Source organism: Fundulus heteroclitus, chromosome 2 (assembly GCF_011125445.2).
Source record: "Fundulus heteroclitus isolate FHET01 chromosome 2, MU-UCD_Fhet_4.1, whole genome shotgun sequence".
In the NCBI taxonomy this organism is placed as follows: Eukaryota; Metazoa; Chordata; class Actinopteri; order Cyprinodontiformes; family Fundulidae; genus Fundulus; species Fundulus heteroclitus.
In genome coordinates this window covers 8,968,040-8,986,306 of record NC_046362.1, presented here as the reverse complement: position 1 = coordinate 8,986,306, position 18,267 = coordinate 8,968,040, and the positions used below count along the sequence as shown (strand labels likewise).

Here is an 18,267-nt window from a genome sequence, read left to right as displayed (position 1 = left end):
GTTGTGTCATTACTGGTAGAGTGTCAGTACTGGCTAATTTTTTTAAAAACATTGTGTGATTGGACAATCCCCGATTCGACTCAGCGCAGCTGCAGTTCGTTATGTTGATTTATGTTTGCAAAGTGCAAGTGGAGTCATTTCAAAATGAGAGAAAATTCTGTTTTGTCTTTACAAAAAAATGCTTTTACAAAGCGTTCACTTGAAGAAAAAAACAGGATAAAGGAGCTTGGACCGGATCGTCTTAATTTACAAATTCAGCAGCAGGCAAGTGATCTCTCCACTCCATGGTTGGATAAAGCAGTGTAGGTAGTAGTCAGCCAGTGAAGAAGCGTCGGATACTCAGTGTAGAAGACCATGAAAGGATTGCTGCAGAGGTGAGTTGTTGTGGAAAATCACTGTTACACTGGTTTATAGTAATGTTATTTAATATATTAGGAAGATGTGCTTTGTAGTTAGAAATACCTTTAGTTGTGTCTATGCTGTGTAGGTATGTTGATGTAATGTTTGTCAGCAAGATATTTTATTTAAGTTGTACTGAAGTTTATGGATAATGGGGAATAAAACATTTGGTTACTGAATTTTGTATAATCTTGTCCCACAAAAATGCTGTAACACATTTCATAACACAGCCTTAAAAAATGGCAGCAAATGTTATTAAAATCAGGAAAACAATCTAGACAAAGTCTTTGAAGAAACTGTCATGCTCTTGAAGATCCTCATCACCACCTCATCAGCAGAAGCTGAAAGGTGCTTTTCAACTCTGAAAAGAATCAAGACTTTTCTGAGAAACTCAATGACTCAGGACAGGCTGAATGCATTGGCCATGTTGTCAATGGAGAAAAAACTAGTCACAGAGATGACTGACTTTAACAAGAATATAATTGAGAAATTTGCTGGCCAGAAGGAAAGGAGGGCAAAATTCATGTTCAAATAGTGATATTTTTTAAGATTTGTTTTGTTTGTTTTTCATTTGTTTGTTTGTGTGCGCCCCCCTCAGTTTTTTTAGCACCAGCCGCCACTGAGTTTGAACATTCCGGGGGCAGTCTAGTGTGAGGAATAAACCCCAGCTGTAAACACCACAATATAATGGTTTTCTGCTCAAAGATATCTATGAGGTGACCGTTAATCAGGATACTGCAACACTTTTTTTTTTATCAGAGATAGACTTGGCAAGTAAATGTAAGTGCTGTCACCTAGACACATGAGGGCTGTACCAGGACATGTGTGAACCACAAAACGGCCTATACATCTTAGATTGACATGTTGTCATTTCTAGTAATCTGATTATTATGTGAGAAAAAAGTTTTGTATCACAATAAAGCTATTTACAAGCATAAATCAAGTAGAGCACTATGGCGAAAGCTGTTCGCTCCACTTGTAAAAGCAAAATCTGTCGAGCTCTATCTGGCATTGAGACATCAATTCCTATTGCCACATTGTTAGACAGGACACTGGGGGGAAAACGAAAAAAGAATATTATATTACAGTTAACTACACTTAAATATTTAAATACAGTGAACAATGTATCTTTATACATGTATATATGATAGCTGTACGTTTAAAGTTTGTGATAAAAAAAAATTGAAAATCCATTAAGTATTCTGCAAGTTTTGCTTGACTAAAAGTGTTGACAGCTAAATGTTACACTGAGCAGAGCTGGTGAATATTTCAAGATGACGGCCCCAAATCTCCTCAACACCCATAGGCATTAGCAGTCCATGTGGGGTCTACTCTTTGTGATGTCTATGAACATACCTACTTAGATGTAAAAGCATTCTAGTTATAACATTTTTTTGTACAAAAGCACTGTTGTAATTTTATTAAAACAAGCTAGTATATGCTACAGTAGAGCATGTGTAACTAGAGTGCTGTCCTGCTGAATAGTAGAAAGCGCAAATAGAACAAAATTACATCATAAATCAAAACCAGATTCATAAAGATAGAAAAGGTCCCACAGAATGAAAACGTCACTGTGGTTTCCCTCTGAGAGTTTCCCTTTTGTACGAAGACAACTTTATCTTAGTCATTGTTCTTTGGAAGAGGGGAAAGGCAGCATATCCAGCATATCGCTTCTCTTTCATACAGTAAGTTCCTTTATGTGGATTTCTGTTTGCGGTAACTAGAATTATACTGATTATAATATTTTCAGAGAACTGCTGTTACACTGTATATTATTCCAAAAAAAGTAAACCAGATTCAGATTTTCAGCTTCAGATATTAAAACAATATGAATGAATTCACAGCACAACTGGGCTCTTAGTAAAATCCAAAATTGATTAGTGTGAGACATGCTTCATTGTCAATAATATCAAACGACTTAGGCTTTTTTTTTCTTAGTTGCTAATAATAACACAGAACTATAAAGTGTATATTTTGATGCACATATTTTGATGCACATTAAATGTAAAGCATGACTTATCTAAATTTAGGTTCTACCCTTACAACATGAGGCTGCCTATCTTATTTGGCATCAGTTTGTTGATGGCGGACGTCGGCTACTGTCAGCATCCGTGCCTTTACTCTCCGTATTGCAACAGAATTCCGGTACCAGGGCCACCCGGACCCCCAGGTAAAAGACAATACCTTCCTTGAATTCCTCATACCTGTAAAAGATGTTCTGGTAAATTTGTGAACATATTCAGAAACTACAGACATTTAGACAAACAAAAGTGAGGTCAGATTGATAGGACGGCATTGAGCCTGCGGGAAAAGGTGAACAGAAACTCCATCTTCCACATTTCACGGGGAGGTGCTTTCCATGAAGGGATGAGTCAGGAAATTCTCCAGACATATTTGGTAACATGGTACATGACACAACGTCATAAAATTACTAACATTTTCCATATTTCCCCCTGATCTCTACCAATGAATGTCTAATCTACACCATAACTTGATTTGAAAAAAAAATATAAATTTGAAACTTGTGATATAACCCTCATATATAACCCACATATTTACATCTCTCACAAACATGTATTCTTCTGACACATGTATTTTCCCTCTCACACGCATTCATTCTCCTCTTAAATACACACATACTCCTCAAACATACAGAGCATGCATTCTCCTGCATACTTTTGCTCAGCTATCACATGTTTTCCTCTCACACACATTCTCTTCTCTCTATTAAATTATGTCTGAATTTTAATGCATGCCTGAATCCCCACAGCGTAAATCAAAATTTACTAAATGAACACTTATCGGAGGCACCCACAGTAAACGGGGGGAATAAGTGACTGAAGCTGTGTATGAATCAAATTCAGGGAATTATTTTAGTGTTTCAGTTTCAGAGGGAAAAAAAACCCTACATAACAAGGCTTACATTATATTTATATCCCACTTTGTTTTTCACGGTCGGGTCACTGGCAGCTTTGCGCACGTGTGTTCAATTTGCCCGCTATTGCTGCTCTGAATGCAGGCGGGGTTTGCAGGATGAAGCAACTGTCTCTCTGAGACAGCGCTTGAAGTAGTGGGGAGGGGCTCATGGCCGTACTTGCTGCTTCCTCAAAACAGAACCTGCAGCGGGATTTGGTTCTGTCTCGTGAAATCGCCTAAGTCGGCAATAACACAAAAGAAGTCACTAGATTTGTCACTTTTCGCTTTTTATGGAGAACAAAATCCTCTAAAGGGGTCTGAAAAGTTGCCAAAGAGAGCAACAAAGCTGCTAAGTTGGAGTGCTAACGCTGTACTGTGCGGTGATACACATGGCCCTGAACGACCACAGCCAATCAGAGTTCAATAAATCTTCCAACTCCCAGTTCCACTAATTGCCTTCTTTTTCTTTCCCCTTTCTGTCACACACATGTTGTCACTCTCAGACACATTCATTGCTTGACATTTTAATTGCTTAAAACAGCATGTGTAAGTTTTGAGCCAGGTATTAGCTTAGTTTGAGATGTATAAATGGATTTCTCAGGTCAATATACAGCACTTGCCGTGTATCGATGCTCCTTACGGGCTGCCTTTCACAAAAACTCGACTATGTTACCTAGAACACCGCTCTAGGTCACATGTATGTGGGAGTGGCAGAAGAAACTATGGCTTTTACAGTCCCTCATTGGTAGTACAAGTTATTTGACTCCTTTACCCTTAAAAGGCTCTTCAAAATCTTAACACATTTGTCCCTAAGAGCAAAAAAGGTCTCTGCTTTCTAAAAAGAAAAAGGTAAATCATTTTATTTATTGTTCTTTTTATCCATTTTATGTATTATATACAGAGTTTTACAATATGTATGGGTTAATAATTTAAACACTAATTCAGCTTGAGAAAAAAATGCATATCAGTTACGAATCGGATTTTAATCTTTTAAAACCCAATGCTTTCACATAGCTAAACTGTTTCTAGAGAAATCAAGACCGGAAATACAAATCCAAAAAAACATGGATCGATAAATAAAATAATTTCCCCTCAATACGTCACACACATGTATACATTTCCCGTACCAAAGCAACATGCAGAAAACAATATTTTAAATAGAGAAACAGTGGACAAATACAAAAATTAAAATAATGAAATCAGACAGTACGGCCTTTTGACCTGTGGACACCAACCAACAACTGTGGATATTTGGCTCAGTTTTTTTCTTAAGTCACATTTCTTATCCACATGGAAATCAAGTTGTTTGTAAAGAAAATAATGATTTTTTTTTTATTATTATGTAATGGGCGATTTTGTAATATATTCTAATATATTGTCAGAGAATATCATAAATTATAAGAAAAGGTGACCTGTACTATTCCTGAAAACAAAATGACCTATGCATATGATCATTTTCCTCTGCACTTAGTTCTTTAAGTTATATTAACTTCCTGGCGTGGCAGTGCTATATTCCTGCTTTTGTGCAACTTATAATTTGAACAGATACTTCTTCAAAGGAGCATAAAAATACCAGTTTAGAAATAATGGGTGCACTACAGCTCAGGCGTTAAAAATAACATTATAAGCTCTGTTGTTCCAACTTCTCAGATAAAAAGTGTTACATTTGTTTCTGGGGTTTTGTGTTATGTGCCCCCCCCCCCCCCCCCCACACACACACACACACACAAACACACTTTTATTGTATCCAGGTCCACAAGGACTGACTGGATTTCCTGGACACGATGGACTACCTGGACCACAAGGCCAACCTGGAGCAAGAGGACCAGCTGGTCCAATAGGGCCTCAAGGACCAGCAGGAAAACAAGGAGAACCTGGACAATCTCTCCCAGGCATGTCTCGTTTTTCTGGTGACATCTTTTAATTTCAAACCAGCGAATGAACTGTTTATTAGAATTATGCATTTGTGTTTTTTAATGCACCCCAAATGTTCTTCTTTAAACATTAATATTGTTGTTAAGATCCGTCATGTTTTTCTTTATATTACTACTCTTTATTTTTATTCAGGGCCAGAGGGAAAACCTGGCAGCCAAGGGCCACGTGGATTACAAGGTCCAGCAGGACCATCAGGACGACCAGGAGCATCTGGACCTCAGGGACCTCAAGGGAGACCTGGAAAAGATGGACCGAGAGGACCGGCAGGGCCACCAGGAGCACCTGGAATATCTGTAATAGGTACTGTAAATGCCAAGACAGTTTTTATATTTCCTCTGTCATGAACTGTTTTTTTTCTGTGTTTTTTTAACATTTAGCAGCAATGTTCAGTACTCAGTGATATTCTAGGGGTCTTAAAACATCAGGGGCTTCAGCCCGAGAGGCCCCGGTCTAATGAGGCGATGCAAAAAAATTAAATAAAATAAAAAAATCTCACATTGCTTGTAGGCTATAAATCTTTTGGTTGTTATTTTTGCTTTTTTTATTTCTGTTCTCCATTACCAGGACCACCGGGACGGGTTGGGCCCCCAGGACTGCAAGGACCACCCGGAATAACAGGCCCAGCTGGTCCACAAGGACCACCTGGAGAGCCAGGTTTGTTTTTTTGTTTTGTGATCCGCTTTTATAAATGAAATACGATGAACAACATCTACATAATTAAGCCCCAAACTAAACCTGCAAGATTTAGATTTTAAATAATCTTTTATCTTTTCAACCAAAGTCTCAACTTAAATCTAATGGAGACTCTATGCAGGTAGCTAAAGATTGGGCTGAAAGAAAGAAGGCCTTTCAACCACAAAGACATGATGGGACTTATTACCGAGATAAATCAAAATATCTGTGGAAAAAAAAGATATCACAACGTCAAGCGATTGATATGAGAAACAGACCTGAGACATAATTTACTTCACCTGCCATTGGTCATAATGATATGCCCCATTGGTGAAAATCTAATTGTAAAAAAAAAAAATCCCTCTCACTAAGCTAGAAATACAGTTTTTATTTCTCAGGGAACCTGATCATCTTCATAAGTCTAATTTTTTTTTTTACTAAAATCAGTTTTTTAAATTCAGGGGTTAGCTGTAGCTGTCCTGACATCAAGGCCATACAGGATCGCCTGATCAAGCTTGAGCTGGGTAAGTAACACGATTAGGATCTACTGTAAAACGTTTTTGAGCAGGGTTGATTTCATTAGTACAGTACTTATTGTGATGGTTAAAAACATTGTATGGATTGTTTGTAGCCAAAACTACTAAAACTACTCTTAATATGTGTAAATTGTTTACATCTTGTATGACTATGTACTGTTTACTGGGACCTAGTTAATAAGTAACATGTGTGGGCATCTTCTCGGTATCCAACTTTTATGAGTCTGCCCACTTAATGACCTCTTGACTCATGCGCTATAGTCACTTCCTTTAAAACCATTAAGACAAAGAAGACAAGTTTTAAACCAAGACCTAGGATAAGCTGAATTTTTACAAGAACCCAACGATTCCCAGGGTAGTAAGTTATATTATTTTTATTATCAATAATTGCACATTTATTATGTCAAAACCATTTTACTCTGAAATCAAATATCAGTAACTTTAAAGGGGAAGTCCGGTCAACAAGGAAAAATCCGGGTTATCATTATCTATACCTAAAACTAATACGTTCATGGTTATTTAATGAATTTAGTTTTAATCAATAAGAAAAAAAAAAACATATATTGTCGTCTGGATCACTGTGTATGGGGGCGGCCATTACTGCCCAAATATGGGCAGTAATGGCCGCCTGACATCACATCCTGTGACGTGGATAAGCGGAGAGCCGACGGCAGTTCGCCGTGCATTAGCAGCTGTAGCAGCTGTTAGACACAGCTACGACACAGCCCATAAAGACTTGACAGATGAACTTGATTTGAAAAAAGTAGCCATAGACTTTGCCAGCAAGAATAACCGTCATCTCTGGGTTTTTTGGCAAATTTGACTAACCAGGTCGTCTCCTTAACAATGTTGATATAGCTGTTCGCTGTAGTTTAGTATTAACCATTTTGCAGACCATTTATCTGTACTCCAGTTTTTATGTCACAAAACATTAAAGGTTTCTTCAATGCTGCTGATAATGTTACCTTTCTGGTCGTTTTTTACATTTTATGCACAACCTTAAGTTTAATGACCTGTGGTTGCCTATGCCTCTTCGGGTAGTTCGTTGTTTGGTAAATACCACCTAAATGTTGAGAAGATAATGATGTGCCTCAAAAAATAACTCTTAAGCCTAAAGTGCTGATATAGATGTAGATTTACTGATTGCTTCTTTAATCAGCATGCTTATTAAACATGTTAAATGGGGGTGCATTTCACTTTTCCTTGCCTATGGACCAAAAAGATTTTTTGGTTCACTCCGCTCGCCATTTGGCTATAATACCTTTTCTATCTTATTTGCCCCCCTCACATTTTAAAACCTACCTACGCCCCTGAGGTTTGCACTTACAAAGAATTTGACTTGGTATTGATGGTGCAGACAAAAAATAAGAATACAGTAAAATAAGAAGCAAAAGGATATATACATGGAAACTGTATACACTCAGCAGAATGTGCGTCAATGTACTAGGCAGCATGTAATGCAAATTCTTCTAACTTTAATCAGCTGTGTTTCTACTTTACAGTCAGTTTGTAATTTGTGTGCTGTTTTTTTGTCTTTAGCTATAAACTACAGCTTCGTCCGAAAGGTTGGTCAGAAATATTTTGTGTCCAACGAGGAGAGGCGGTCGTTCGAGAAAGCAGTGGGTTTCTGCTCACAACAAGGATTAAATTTGGCTCTACCAGAGAACGAAGAGGAAAACAATGTACTGACTGAGGTGTTTGGGGATGTATACAAAGAAGTCTGGATTGCTGTCAAAAAGGAAAAAGCGCCTGGAAATTTTACTCTTGATGTCAACAACCAACCTCTGACCTTTACCAAATGGGAAGCAGGGCAGCCAGATGCATCCATCAAGGATACAGGTTGCACTGTGGTGTCAGAGAAGAGCCTCTGGAAAGTGAATAAGGAATGTTACCTGAATGCTTTTATTGTTTGTCAGATCTAAATGGTTGTGTTATTTTTTAGTTGTGGTAGAAACAGAAAATGTTAAACAATCTGTCTAATAAATATTGATTGATTAATTGATATAGTTAATGTCGTCAAATAAAGTCTACACAATTAGATCTCAATGGCTTTTATTGATGACCAACACACCCACACACACAAACACACACACACACACTTTATGCATGCCTCTCCTACCTTTCTAATACTGCTTTATTTCCGCTCATGTTGAGCTCTCTACATTTCAACCAATGTTTAAGCTGTTCTTTGCTGGGTTTCTCGATTGAAGCACGTTGTGAATTACGCTCCTGGGCGTGGTCATCTTCCAAAATCATTAGTGTTGCAGTTGTTGCCATTGTCATTTGCACTCTTCCTGTCTGACCAGCCGGAAAAACAGCCTGTCTCCAGGAAAATGTGACGTCATTTGAGAAATGCCCTATAGGTATTTTGGTGATTTCAGTGTTGTTTATATACACTGCTAATACTACTACTACTACTACTACTACTACTACTACTACTAATAATAATAATAATAATAATAATAATAATAATAATAAGCCCTCTGACAGACTGGCGACCTTTCCAGGGCGTACCCTGCTTCTCACCCATGCAAATGCTGGCGACCCCATGAGTGATAAAAGCGAGTAAGAAAATGGATGGATTAATAATAATAATAATAATAATAATAATAATAATAATAATAATACATTTTTTTTAAAAGCACTTTTCTAAAAACTCAAAGACACTTTACCTAAAAAGCATGTCAAATCAACAAAGCAATGTGAAATAGTACACTAATCACGCCTGCATTAAATGTGTTTGTACAGATTCAGTGGGGTTCTTCCTTGGGTTTGATGCGTTGTGAGAGAGCAATAGACAGCCTCTCCAACCTTTCACTAATACTGCTTTCTTCCTCAGCAAACTGTTCGATTGCTTGGAGTTGAGTTGGTCAGTCCCCGCTCAATCTCGAGGAAAAGTCCATCGAATATCCAGATTGAAAACCGGTTTTGACCCCTCTCTGGTGAACGGCGTTGGCGTAGCAGAGTGGCGCAGCGGAAGCGTGCTGGGCCCATAACCCAGAGGTCGATGGATCGAAACCATCCTCTGCTATGGTTTTTTTTTTTTTTTCTCCTTTTTGATAATCACTTATATGAATACAAAATGGTTGATATTCCAACAGACAAAAGGTTGTCATATTTTTCCTATTGGTCCAAATGACCAAGGTAGACCTATTTTTAAGGCAATATGTAGATAACAACTGAAACGCTGCTTGAAAAAAATATGTCCCAGAACCCAAGGGGAAATGACGTCCCACTTGAACAGTTTATCTAGATAATGTCGCAACCACAACCACAGCTTGTGTTACACAGAAAAGAAAACGATAAAGGAAATGACCGAAAGAAAAACAAGAAGATGACTCCCTCTGCTGGCGGTCCTAGTAACAACACCATTGTAAAGGACGAATATATTTCAACTTCACATGGCAACATTATTGATATGGGCTTTCATTGCTTATTTGAAAATAATACAAAGACCCGCATGCTTGGTTTCATCAACTGAGCAATCTTCTGATCATTGACGCCTCTGAAAAAGCAATGTCATGCGGTAATAAGGTCATTTTTAAATGCATCCTGATGTCAAGCGAGACAATTTCTAACTTGGGAAAAATCAGGTTTATGGAAAAAAATTCTCAAAAAAAGACCTGAAAATGTAATGGCAGTAGTGGAGACCAAGACCGCCAGTTATGGCCACTCTATAACAACGACGTGAGCATGATCTTGATAATCGTTTTGGTCTGGGCCAAAGGTGCTGCTCGCTTGTGTGTTTTGAGATGTTGTCTTGTTGACACACCCAGTTTAAGAGCATGTCCTCTTCAGCATAAGGCATCATGACCTCCTTCGGTATTTTCACGAGCTGATCGTTGGTCGAGTCTTTGCCACTTTTGTTTGTCTTTGATCCATTTGAATAGCAGTTTTCAGTTTTCCTCCACATCTTTCTGGTTTTATAAACCATTAGAGATCATTTAAGCTGAGCAGTCTATTGTTTCCACATCTTTGATTAACTATATTCTAAAAATTTTCAAGATTTAGAGAAAAAACAACAACCTTTAACCAGCAGGTGCAACATTTGTTCCCTTCATCCTTAAATATGGGCCACCTATTTGACACCGTTTTTCTGTCGCAGACTGAATAACCTCACTGGTGGAACGCCTCACTAAACACACCCTCTGCAATAAATGATTTGATTGCACAGAAGCACGTTGAGACTGTTGGCTCTCCATACCCAACTACATTACTCTACTATAGTAAACTATTTGTCACGTGATTGCTACCCAAAGCAGACGTTGTTCTGATTGGTGGTATTGGACTGCTGTTATTTTGAACACTACTGACAAATACTCGACTTGTAACCAGTTCTTGTTCGTTGTCTATTTTAAGAAATATTGGCTTATGAGATTTGGTTGTACTACACATTGCAAGGACTTGTTTTTACCTCACAGATAAAATATGCACAAACATAACACCTTTAGGAACTGAATCTCACCTTTTGGTAACCATTAACGGTCATGAAAAAGTTCCTCTACAAGTGACCTCATCTCTTACCCAAAAGCTAGATGAAAAAGCATTCCTTGCATTCAAATCCGAGTGGTCTGAACATCACTCACATAAGGAACAAAGGCGTGATGAAATCACTGAACTGAAAGTGTTATTTCAAGAAAACCATGTTGGCTCTGTAACATGACCTTTGGTTTGATTTTGACAAGCACGCAGGCCTGCAGTGACCCAGCCACAGCGTCTAAACTCTCTTGTCACACCTTTTAAACTTTTTCTCTCCAACTCATGACAAAGATTTCAACAAAACCCCCAACCAAAGGAGACCGCAGGAGAGATTCCATCCATATTTAAAGTCTTTAAGAGGCTATTGTACATGCAGCAAAACGCCAAATCATATGGAATTGTATATATATATATATATATATATATATATATATATATATATATATATATATATACAATTCCATATATATATATATATATATATATATATATATATATATATATATATATATATATATATATATGTATGTATATATAGGCATATATATTACAAGGATCGAGATTATAAGGTTACAAAAAAGTGTTTTATCTGGTAACAGCTTGTAAGGGGAGCTTTTTGTTTGGGTTTTAAAAAGCTATTGAATTTATAACAGACTCTTTGACCATGTGGTTGCATCCAGGAGCAATGCAGAGATTAAAGTGGAAGCAAAAATATGATCATCCATATTTGTTTTTATGGTTTCTTAGTTTGGTGTAGGGCTACACAGTGGCACTGTTGCCTTGCAGCAAGAAGGTCCTGGCTCTTTCTGCATTGAGTTTATATATTCTCCCTGTGCATGTGTGGATTCTGTTTGGGTACTTTGGCTTTTAGGTTACGTTAATTGTTCTCTCCAAAGTGTGTGCATGGTTATCTGTCCTGTGTGTCTCTGTGTTCCCCTGTGATGGACTGACCTGTTCAGGGTGTACCTCGCCTCTTGCCCAATGACTGCTGGAGATAGACACCAGCTCCACCAGCGACCCTGCAAGGAGAAGTGGCTATAGCCAATAGTTGGTTAGTTTTGTCTATTTTGATTTTCTAGTGCATTCAGTTCCTGTTTTTCCTCAAACCTGTGTTTCATTTTCTTTTTTTTATATACATTTTCTTGACATTGAAGCTAGAGAGTCGATACAGGAGGGAATGCTGTCCATAGACATAATATAAGGGTAGACCCCGCTTTCGCCTATGGGCGTTGACGGGATTTGGGGGCGCTATCTTGGGGCGGTCGACAGCTCAGCTCAGTGTATTGTGTTGACCAGGCACAGAATCAATTTTATTCAACTGTAACTTGTTGAATATTGAACTAATTGAGAACTGCAATGAACGGCTGTTTATTCACTAATGTCTAACAACGCTCTGATGCTTTCACAGAGCACTATGCAATTTTGGAGAGACTAAATCACAAAGACTTTGACGTGTAGACCTGTATCTCTCTACCTAATATTAGAAAACGCACATTCTATTCAAAAATATAAACAATATAATTTCATCTTACTTGTGAAAAGTTATCCCTTGAGCCCTGACGTAGATAGTCCCTCGATTTAAACAAAAACTTAGCCGCACAGTGCTGAGGCATCATTAGTGTGTTCATCTTGAATCAGCAGGATTGGGTAGCAGGTCGACCGCCCCAAGATGGCGGCCGTAATTCCTGCGCAGCGACAGTCAATGCGGGGTCTACTCCTCTTATATTATGTCTATGATGCCGTCCCTCTGTACACTTTGGAAAGCAGCAGATGTTACACTCTGTGGCAGCATTACCAGCACCCCCTGCTGGTGGTATAGATTCATTACACTTTGCTGCTGGTGGATGCAAAATGTCCATCTAAATTGTTATTTCTTACCGCAGCTAGGATTACAAAAAAGATTTATATTTGCTTAATACCAGAACAATTAGGAATTTATTACCTTCTTCGAACTTAGAAGGTTACATACGCCGAGATAAAAGCCATAAAAAGCCACATTACAGTCGGTAAAATTAATGATCATCATCACATTTAGAGGAAAAAGGGGAAACTTGGAACCATTTATTGTGAGAAGCTTGTGGAATGATTCCTAAATTATTTCATACAGATTAAAGGTGATTTTAACAAATACTAATGGAATAATAGTTAAATGTCAGAATTTGAAGATATTAATTGTTTATATATATATATAATATATATATATATATATATATATATATATATATATATATATATGTATATATATATATATATATATATATATATATATATGTATATGTATATATAAAAACAAATCTTTCTGACATAGAATAGAATAGAATAGAATAGAATAGAATAGTAAAGAAATACCTTTATCATCCTACAATAGGGAAATCTGAGTGTGTCTGTGGCTAAAACACATACACAGGATCCTCCGGAGTTAAACACTAGATTAAGAAATATGAATATAAAAGCTAATTTAAAGTTAATTTGTAGAGCACCAGAGACTGAAGTTATCAGACAGGGAAAAATACAGCACAATTATGAATTGATACTATGGCATAATCAGCTAAAAATGCACATGTTCAATACAATATTCCAGTTAAACAGAGGAAAGACAACGGCCGAACAAACAGCGATATTTTTGACTACCTGGTTGCTGCTCTATTTACTTTTAGCTTATCGACTGTCTCCTGAGTATTTCTACCACCATCCTGTTCCTACACACAGCAGCTCCGGAAAAAAAAAACGACACCTAGAAAACTGAAATTAGGGACCATCTAATGGAGGACTGTGCACTGCTCTCGCATGAAGTTGTTCTCTTTCTTCTCTCTCTGTCTCTATTTCAGTCTCCTTTGGGCCTGGCCACATAATGACAGACCTGCTGTGTATTAAAGGACCCTGCCCATACATCTTCTCCCAGCCACCTCCCTTTTCATGGGCCTTTAAAAGCCTCCCAAACAGGAGGAGACCACTTTCAAAAGAAGGATTCGACATCCACAAGGGGCCGGTCCAAATACCGTTCAGTCACAACCAGAGATCTTCAACATTTACCATGGATAATCATTCCTACAACTTTCCTTCTGATTGCACCCCACTCACAAACTGCAAGTCCGCCCGCAAGCCGGCTGGCTCCACCGTGGTGAACATGGGCAACACGGGGAAGAACCCTCCTCGGGACTATCTGCTATGGTCGCTGTGCAACACCTTTTATGTCAACTTCTGCTGCTTGGGCTTCATGGCGCTCATCTACTCCATCAAGGTGAGTCCGGGTCTTTTTTTTTTTTGTCTTATTTCTAATGAATTGTTCCTTTGTAAGTTTGAGCGTTGAACCATTATTATAAGACGTTGAAATAAGATGGTTTAAAATGGGTTGCAGAGTAAAAATAACAAACAAAAAAAAAAAAACCAATTCAACAGCCACTCTTTCATTTGTCAATACAAACTTGCTCTAAATCACCATTTCCTTTCATATTTGATCAGAAATAACTTTATTAACAAATGAGAATAAAACTTAAAACCGTGCACTGGTTGGAGCTGTGAGTGAAAAACCAATCGTGGGGGAATAGGCATTTTTACGAAGAACAGTTTGGCAATTGTGACGTTTAGGTTCTGGAGAAGAACAATCCTATATTCCTTGTCTTACTTCTTTAAATTGAACAAGTGCAGTGGGACAAATTTTGAGGTATTCAATAAGATGGCATTATGTTCCAAATGCTGCGCTGAGAAATAAAGTCTGTCTAGTGGTATAAAAAAAAATAAAGGCCAGCAGGATGTGGCAATCCTCTCTTTGCCAACCTCAAGCACCATTTTGTTTTTAGGAATGTAGAAGACTTGAACACCATTCGGGTAGATGTTTTACTGGCGGAAACCATGTTCAGAGTGGGACTAAGATTCCTGTACCTGACTTAAAAAAAAAAAATCCTGCAAACCTTACCACAAAAGGGTGTGTGAAGCCCTTCATTTACCTCCTTTATTTCTGTCTGCATAGTTTTGAATCGTAGGCTCGTGATTGGCTCAGCACTGAAATTAAAGGCAAGGACTCTCAAAGTGGGGAGTTAAAAACGGCATAATTGGCATCTTCCTAATAGGCGAGTACTGTCAAGAAATTAGAGAGCGCTTGTAGAGAGATTGAGTGACACAGCACTTCACCGCCTTCCCATATGTCCTCTCTTCCTAACACAGGAAACACAACATCTTCAACGCATTAAGCTTGTGTTATTCTCTGCTTTTGTTTTTCACATTTTGTCATATTGAAATGGGCCAACTCAAAGTAGTGCGTAACTGTCAAGTAGAAGGAAAATGGTAAATGGTTTTCCAACTTTGTGTCAAAAAAAATCATAAAGGTGTACTGTGCCTTTGTGTTCATCTCCCTTAACTCTGTTACCCCTAAATAAAAACCATCGCAACTAGTTTCCTTCAAAAGCCATTTAATTAGTAACCAGAGAATACTCACGAGCTGATCCCAGTGTGAAGCCAGCTGCTCTGTGAAGGCCCCAGACATTAGTGAGAGAACATCAGCGAACCCAGAGCCCCATGGGACACACCAGACCGGTTAGTTAGAGTTAGGTTATTGAATAATACCCCACTCTCTGGAGGAGCTGCAGAGAACCATGGCTCACTTGGGAGGATCTGCTCTCAGAACAGCTGGTAGTCATACACTCCATGGTTTTTTAGCTTTTAGAAGAGAGCCAAACACACTACTGCTTGAAAGAACAGAACACAGAATGCCATGTAGGGGACACGGCAAATATGTGGAAGAAGATGCTCTGGTCAGATAGGACCAAGATTAAACTTTTTGGAATTCATGCGAAGCACAGAAATTTACCACTACACATAACCCTGATCACCTCCACTTTGAGATTAGTGGTGGAAACATTGTGCTGTGGGAGTGCTCTCCTTTAGCTGGGTCACAGAAGATGAGCCCATGACAATCCTGAAAGAAGGATATTCAGCAAAAGGCTGCAAAAAGCTTGAGACTAAGGTGGAGGTTCACCTTCCCGCTGCACAACCACATAAATATACAGCCAGAGTCGCGATGGAACGGTTTAGATCAAAGTATTTTCAAGTGTGAGAGCGGTCCAGAGTCCAGACTTAAGTCCAGGTCAGAGTCTCTGGCAAGAGTTGAAAACTGACTGAGCTTGAGGAGTGTTGCAATTGTTCTACTAGGTCTTGGCCCAGGGAGGCTGAATATGTAAACACACCATAGCTTTCAGATTTTCAGTTGAGTGAAAACAAATTAAAAAAGCATATTTTCCTACTAATTTGTGTCGTTTCTGTCACACAAAATCATATTATTATACATTTAAGTTTTTGGTTGTCATTTGGCAAAATGTGAAAAAAAAATGTGAGTGTTTTGAAAGGAACTCAGTACTATAGTTTGTTTCTGTAGGCACGGGACCAGAAGACTCTCGGCAACCTGCAGCTGGCCCAGGAGTGCTCGGACAAGGCCAAATGGTACAACATCCTGGCAGCCGGCTGGAACCTGCTGATTCCTCTGCTGGCCATTGTCCTGATCGTCCTCCTGCTTGTCCACCTCGGCTCTTCCCAGGGTTCCTTCGACTTCCTGGGAGAGGACGGGTTCCAAAACTTCCTGAAGCTGTTCAGCTGGTAGACGAAGGCAAAACCTCTGATTGGATCCAGAAGATGATGACAGACACGATAGCTTCCAGCTCTTCTCTACATGAAGACAGAGGTGTTAAAACTTCTGCTCACAAACGTCATTTATTTTTGGGATCATTATCGACCCTCTGCCAAAAATTAGACAATCACACGGCTCCAAGGCAAATTCAAGCAAAATTTTGAAGCAGCCTCAAAAACATAACTTTCAATCTGGGCGGTTTCTAATATCAAAAGTGTAATTGACAAAACCTATAGAGCATGCTGACATTTTACGTTGCGAACCAAAGGATGAAATGACCCGAAAGACAAAAAAATAGGAATATATGGAAACATTAAAAAGACAGTTTGCATTTTTTGGAAGTGAGGTTCATTAAAGTTATTACAATTGCCTGAAGATAAATGACGTGACGTCACAGTGAGATTGCTGAAAAATGAAATGAATCCTTAGCTAGCTAACAGCTACCAGCAAACAACGTCATTTTAGCTTGCTTTAAAAATGTAAAACTCTAGCTGAAAATGTGCATAACTGTGGGACATGACACTATCTTAGCAGATATTGTCTACACTTATGCAAGAGACCGTTGTTAAGTTTGTGGAAGTCTACTGGCCTTCCTTCAGCTGATTTGGCTCGGCTGGTACAGCAGCAGCCTCAACCAGCGCGGTTTTAGCATTGGGACACTGTTCGGCTGAGAAAGCAGCCACAAGAGTTAACGTGTAAAATCCACAAATATAATGCTATATCCCACACATATAAACATTTTCAGTAGTAGATGTTTCAGAATGCTTCTTTGGTCAGAGGAGTTGTTATCATTCTGCTTGTTACTCTGACAGTTTCCTCACTTTTCTACAAACTCACTGCAATATCACGTCTGTTCCACAAAACAGTCGCTGATCTCCAGCACAGAGTCTAAAAAACAAGTGTAAACCTTTTTGTTAAAAGGCTGAATCAAGGTCAGCCAGGAGATCCAGCTCTTCTGCTTTATTTTAATTATTTATTGTATTTATGTGAAATAAATATGATTGATTGTTGGACCTGTCTTTGGTCAAGATAGATAAGATCGAGAACAGAAATAACGAACAACCGTGGAGCCAAAATTTGAAGGCCAAAGTGATGAGAAGCCGCTTTACAATGGACAGTGAATTATTTTCATCTTTCTGAATTTCTTGAATTACTTTATAAACCTCTTTTTGCCATTATTAATGTATTTTCTTAGGTTTTATTGTCGTTTTAGGTATTTTTCTGTTGTATTGCCTTTTGTCAATCTATAAAATAACTAAACCAGACTCTGTATGGACACAGTTTTTTTGCTGAGAAGAAAAGAGATATAAATGGATCTTGAGATCTCCTTAGAGTATATGTCATTTTCCATCACCACTCAGCCAATGAGATCAAGCGTTCAGAGGTGTTCCTTTGAATGGCTCCTGTGGTTCTTGCTGCTGCACCTACACCCAACTTTAAAGTGATCATTTTGGGTTTCCATTGCCTGACTCTGGGGTGGGTCTGCTCCCAGCTGTGTGTTTGGCCCTCTGGCATTTCTATATACAACATCCAGTTCTGGGAACTGTGTTATACATGACCTTCAGATGTAAAACGGAACCGCCCAGGACCGCTACAGACCACTACAGAAGACCAAATGTGGAGGCCTGCAGTGGACTGGGATATGGTCCAAATCGAGTCATTCTGCTCTGGGTTCAACAAAATAAAAAATTACTCGTGCTGAATGTGAAA

General features: G+C 38.6%; 2 protein-coding genes and 1 non-coding gene across 3 annotated transcripts; all 3 read left to right on the top strand.

Moving 5' to 3' along the window:
- The first annotated feature begins 1,899 nt into the window (after window positions 1-1,899).
- LOC105929546 (collectin-12) lies at window positions 1,900-8,483 on the top strand. Its single transcript, XM_021319169.2, has 7 exons — window positions 1,900-2,084; window positions 2,430-2,569; window positions 5,067-5,207; window positions 5,383-5,550; window positions 5,815-5,904; window positions 6,384-6,446; window positions 7,998-8,483. Exons 2-7 carry the CDS (start codon window positions 2,446-2,448, stop codon window positions 8,378-8,380), a joined length of 969 nt encoding a protein of 322 aa, XP_021174844.2. The 5' UTR covers window positions 1,900-2,084; window positions 2,430-2,445; the 3' UTR covers window positions 8,381-8,483.
- A 934-nt stretch (window positions 8,484-9,417) lies between these two features.
- Window positions 9,418-9,489, top strand: trnam-cau. Its single transcript has one exon. It is a non-coding gene; the product is annotated as a tRNA-Met (tRNA).
- Window positions 9,490-13,789: 4,300 nt separating this feature from the next.
- On the top strand, window positions 13,790-18,267 carry LOC105929523 (interferon-induced transmembrane protein 5). The gene is made up of 2 exons (XM_012867349.3): window positions 13,790-14,178; window positions 16,309-18,267. Exons 1-2 carry the CDS (start codon window positions 13,972-13,974, stop codon window positions 16,528-16,530), a joined length of 429 nt encoding a protein of 142 aa, XP_012722803.1. The 5' UTR covers window positions 13,790-13,971; the 3' UTR covers window positions 16,531-18,267.

Bases quoted from the DNA above. Each gene is read 5' to 3' on its own strand.
- LOC105929546 (XM_021319169.2), top strand. From the start codon at position 2,446: ATGAGGCTGCCTATCTTATTTGGCATCAGTTTGTTGATGGCGGACGTC. The intron at 5,551-5,814 runs GTACTGTAAATG...CTCCATTACCAG, and splicing joins ACCTGGAATATCTGTAATAG to GACCACCGGGACGGGTTGGG. The intron at 6,447-7,997 runs GTAAGTAACACG...TTTTGTCTTTAG, and splicing joins CCTGATCAAGCTTGAGCTGG to CTATAAACTACAGCTTCGTC.
- LOC105929523 (XM_012867349.3), top strand. From the start codon at position 13,972: ATGGATAATCATTCCTACAACTTTCCTTCTGATTGCACCCCACTCACA. The intron at 14,179-16,308 runs GTGAGTCCGGGT...TTGTTTCTGTAG, and splicing joins CGCTCATCTACTCCATCAAG to GCACGGGACCAGAAGACTCT.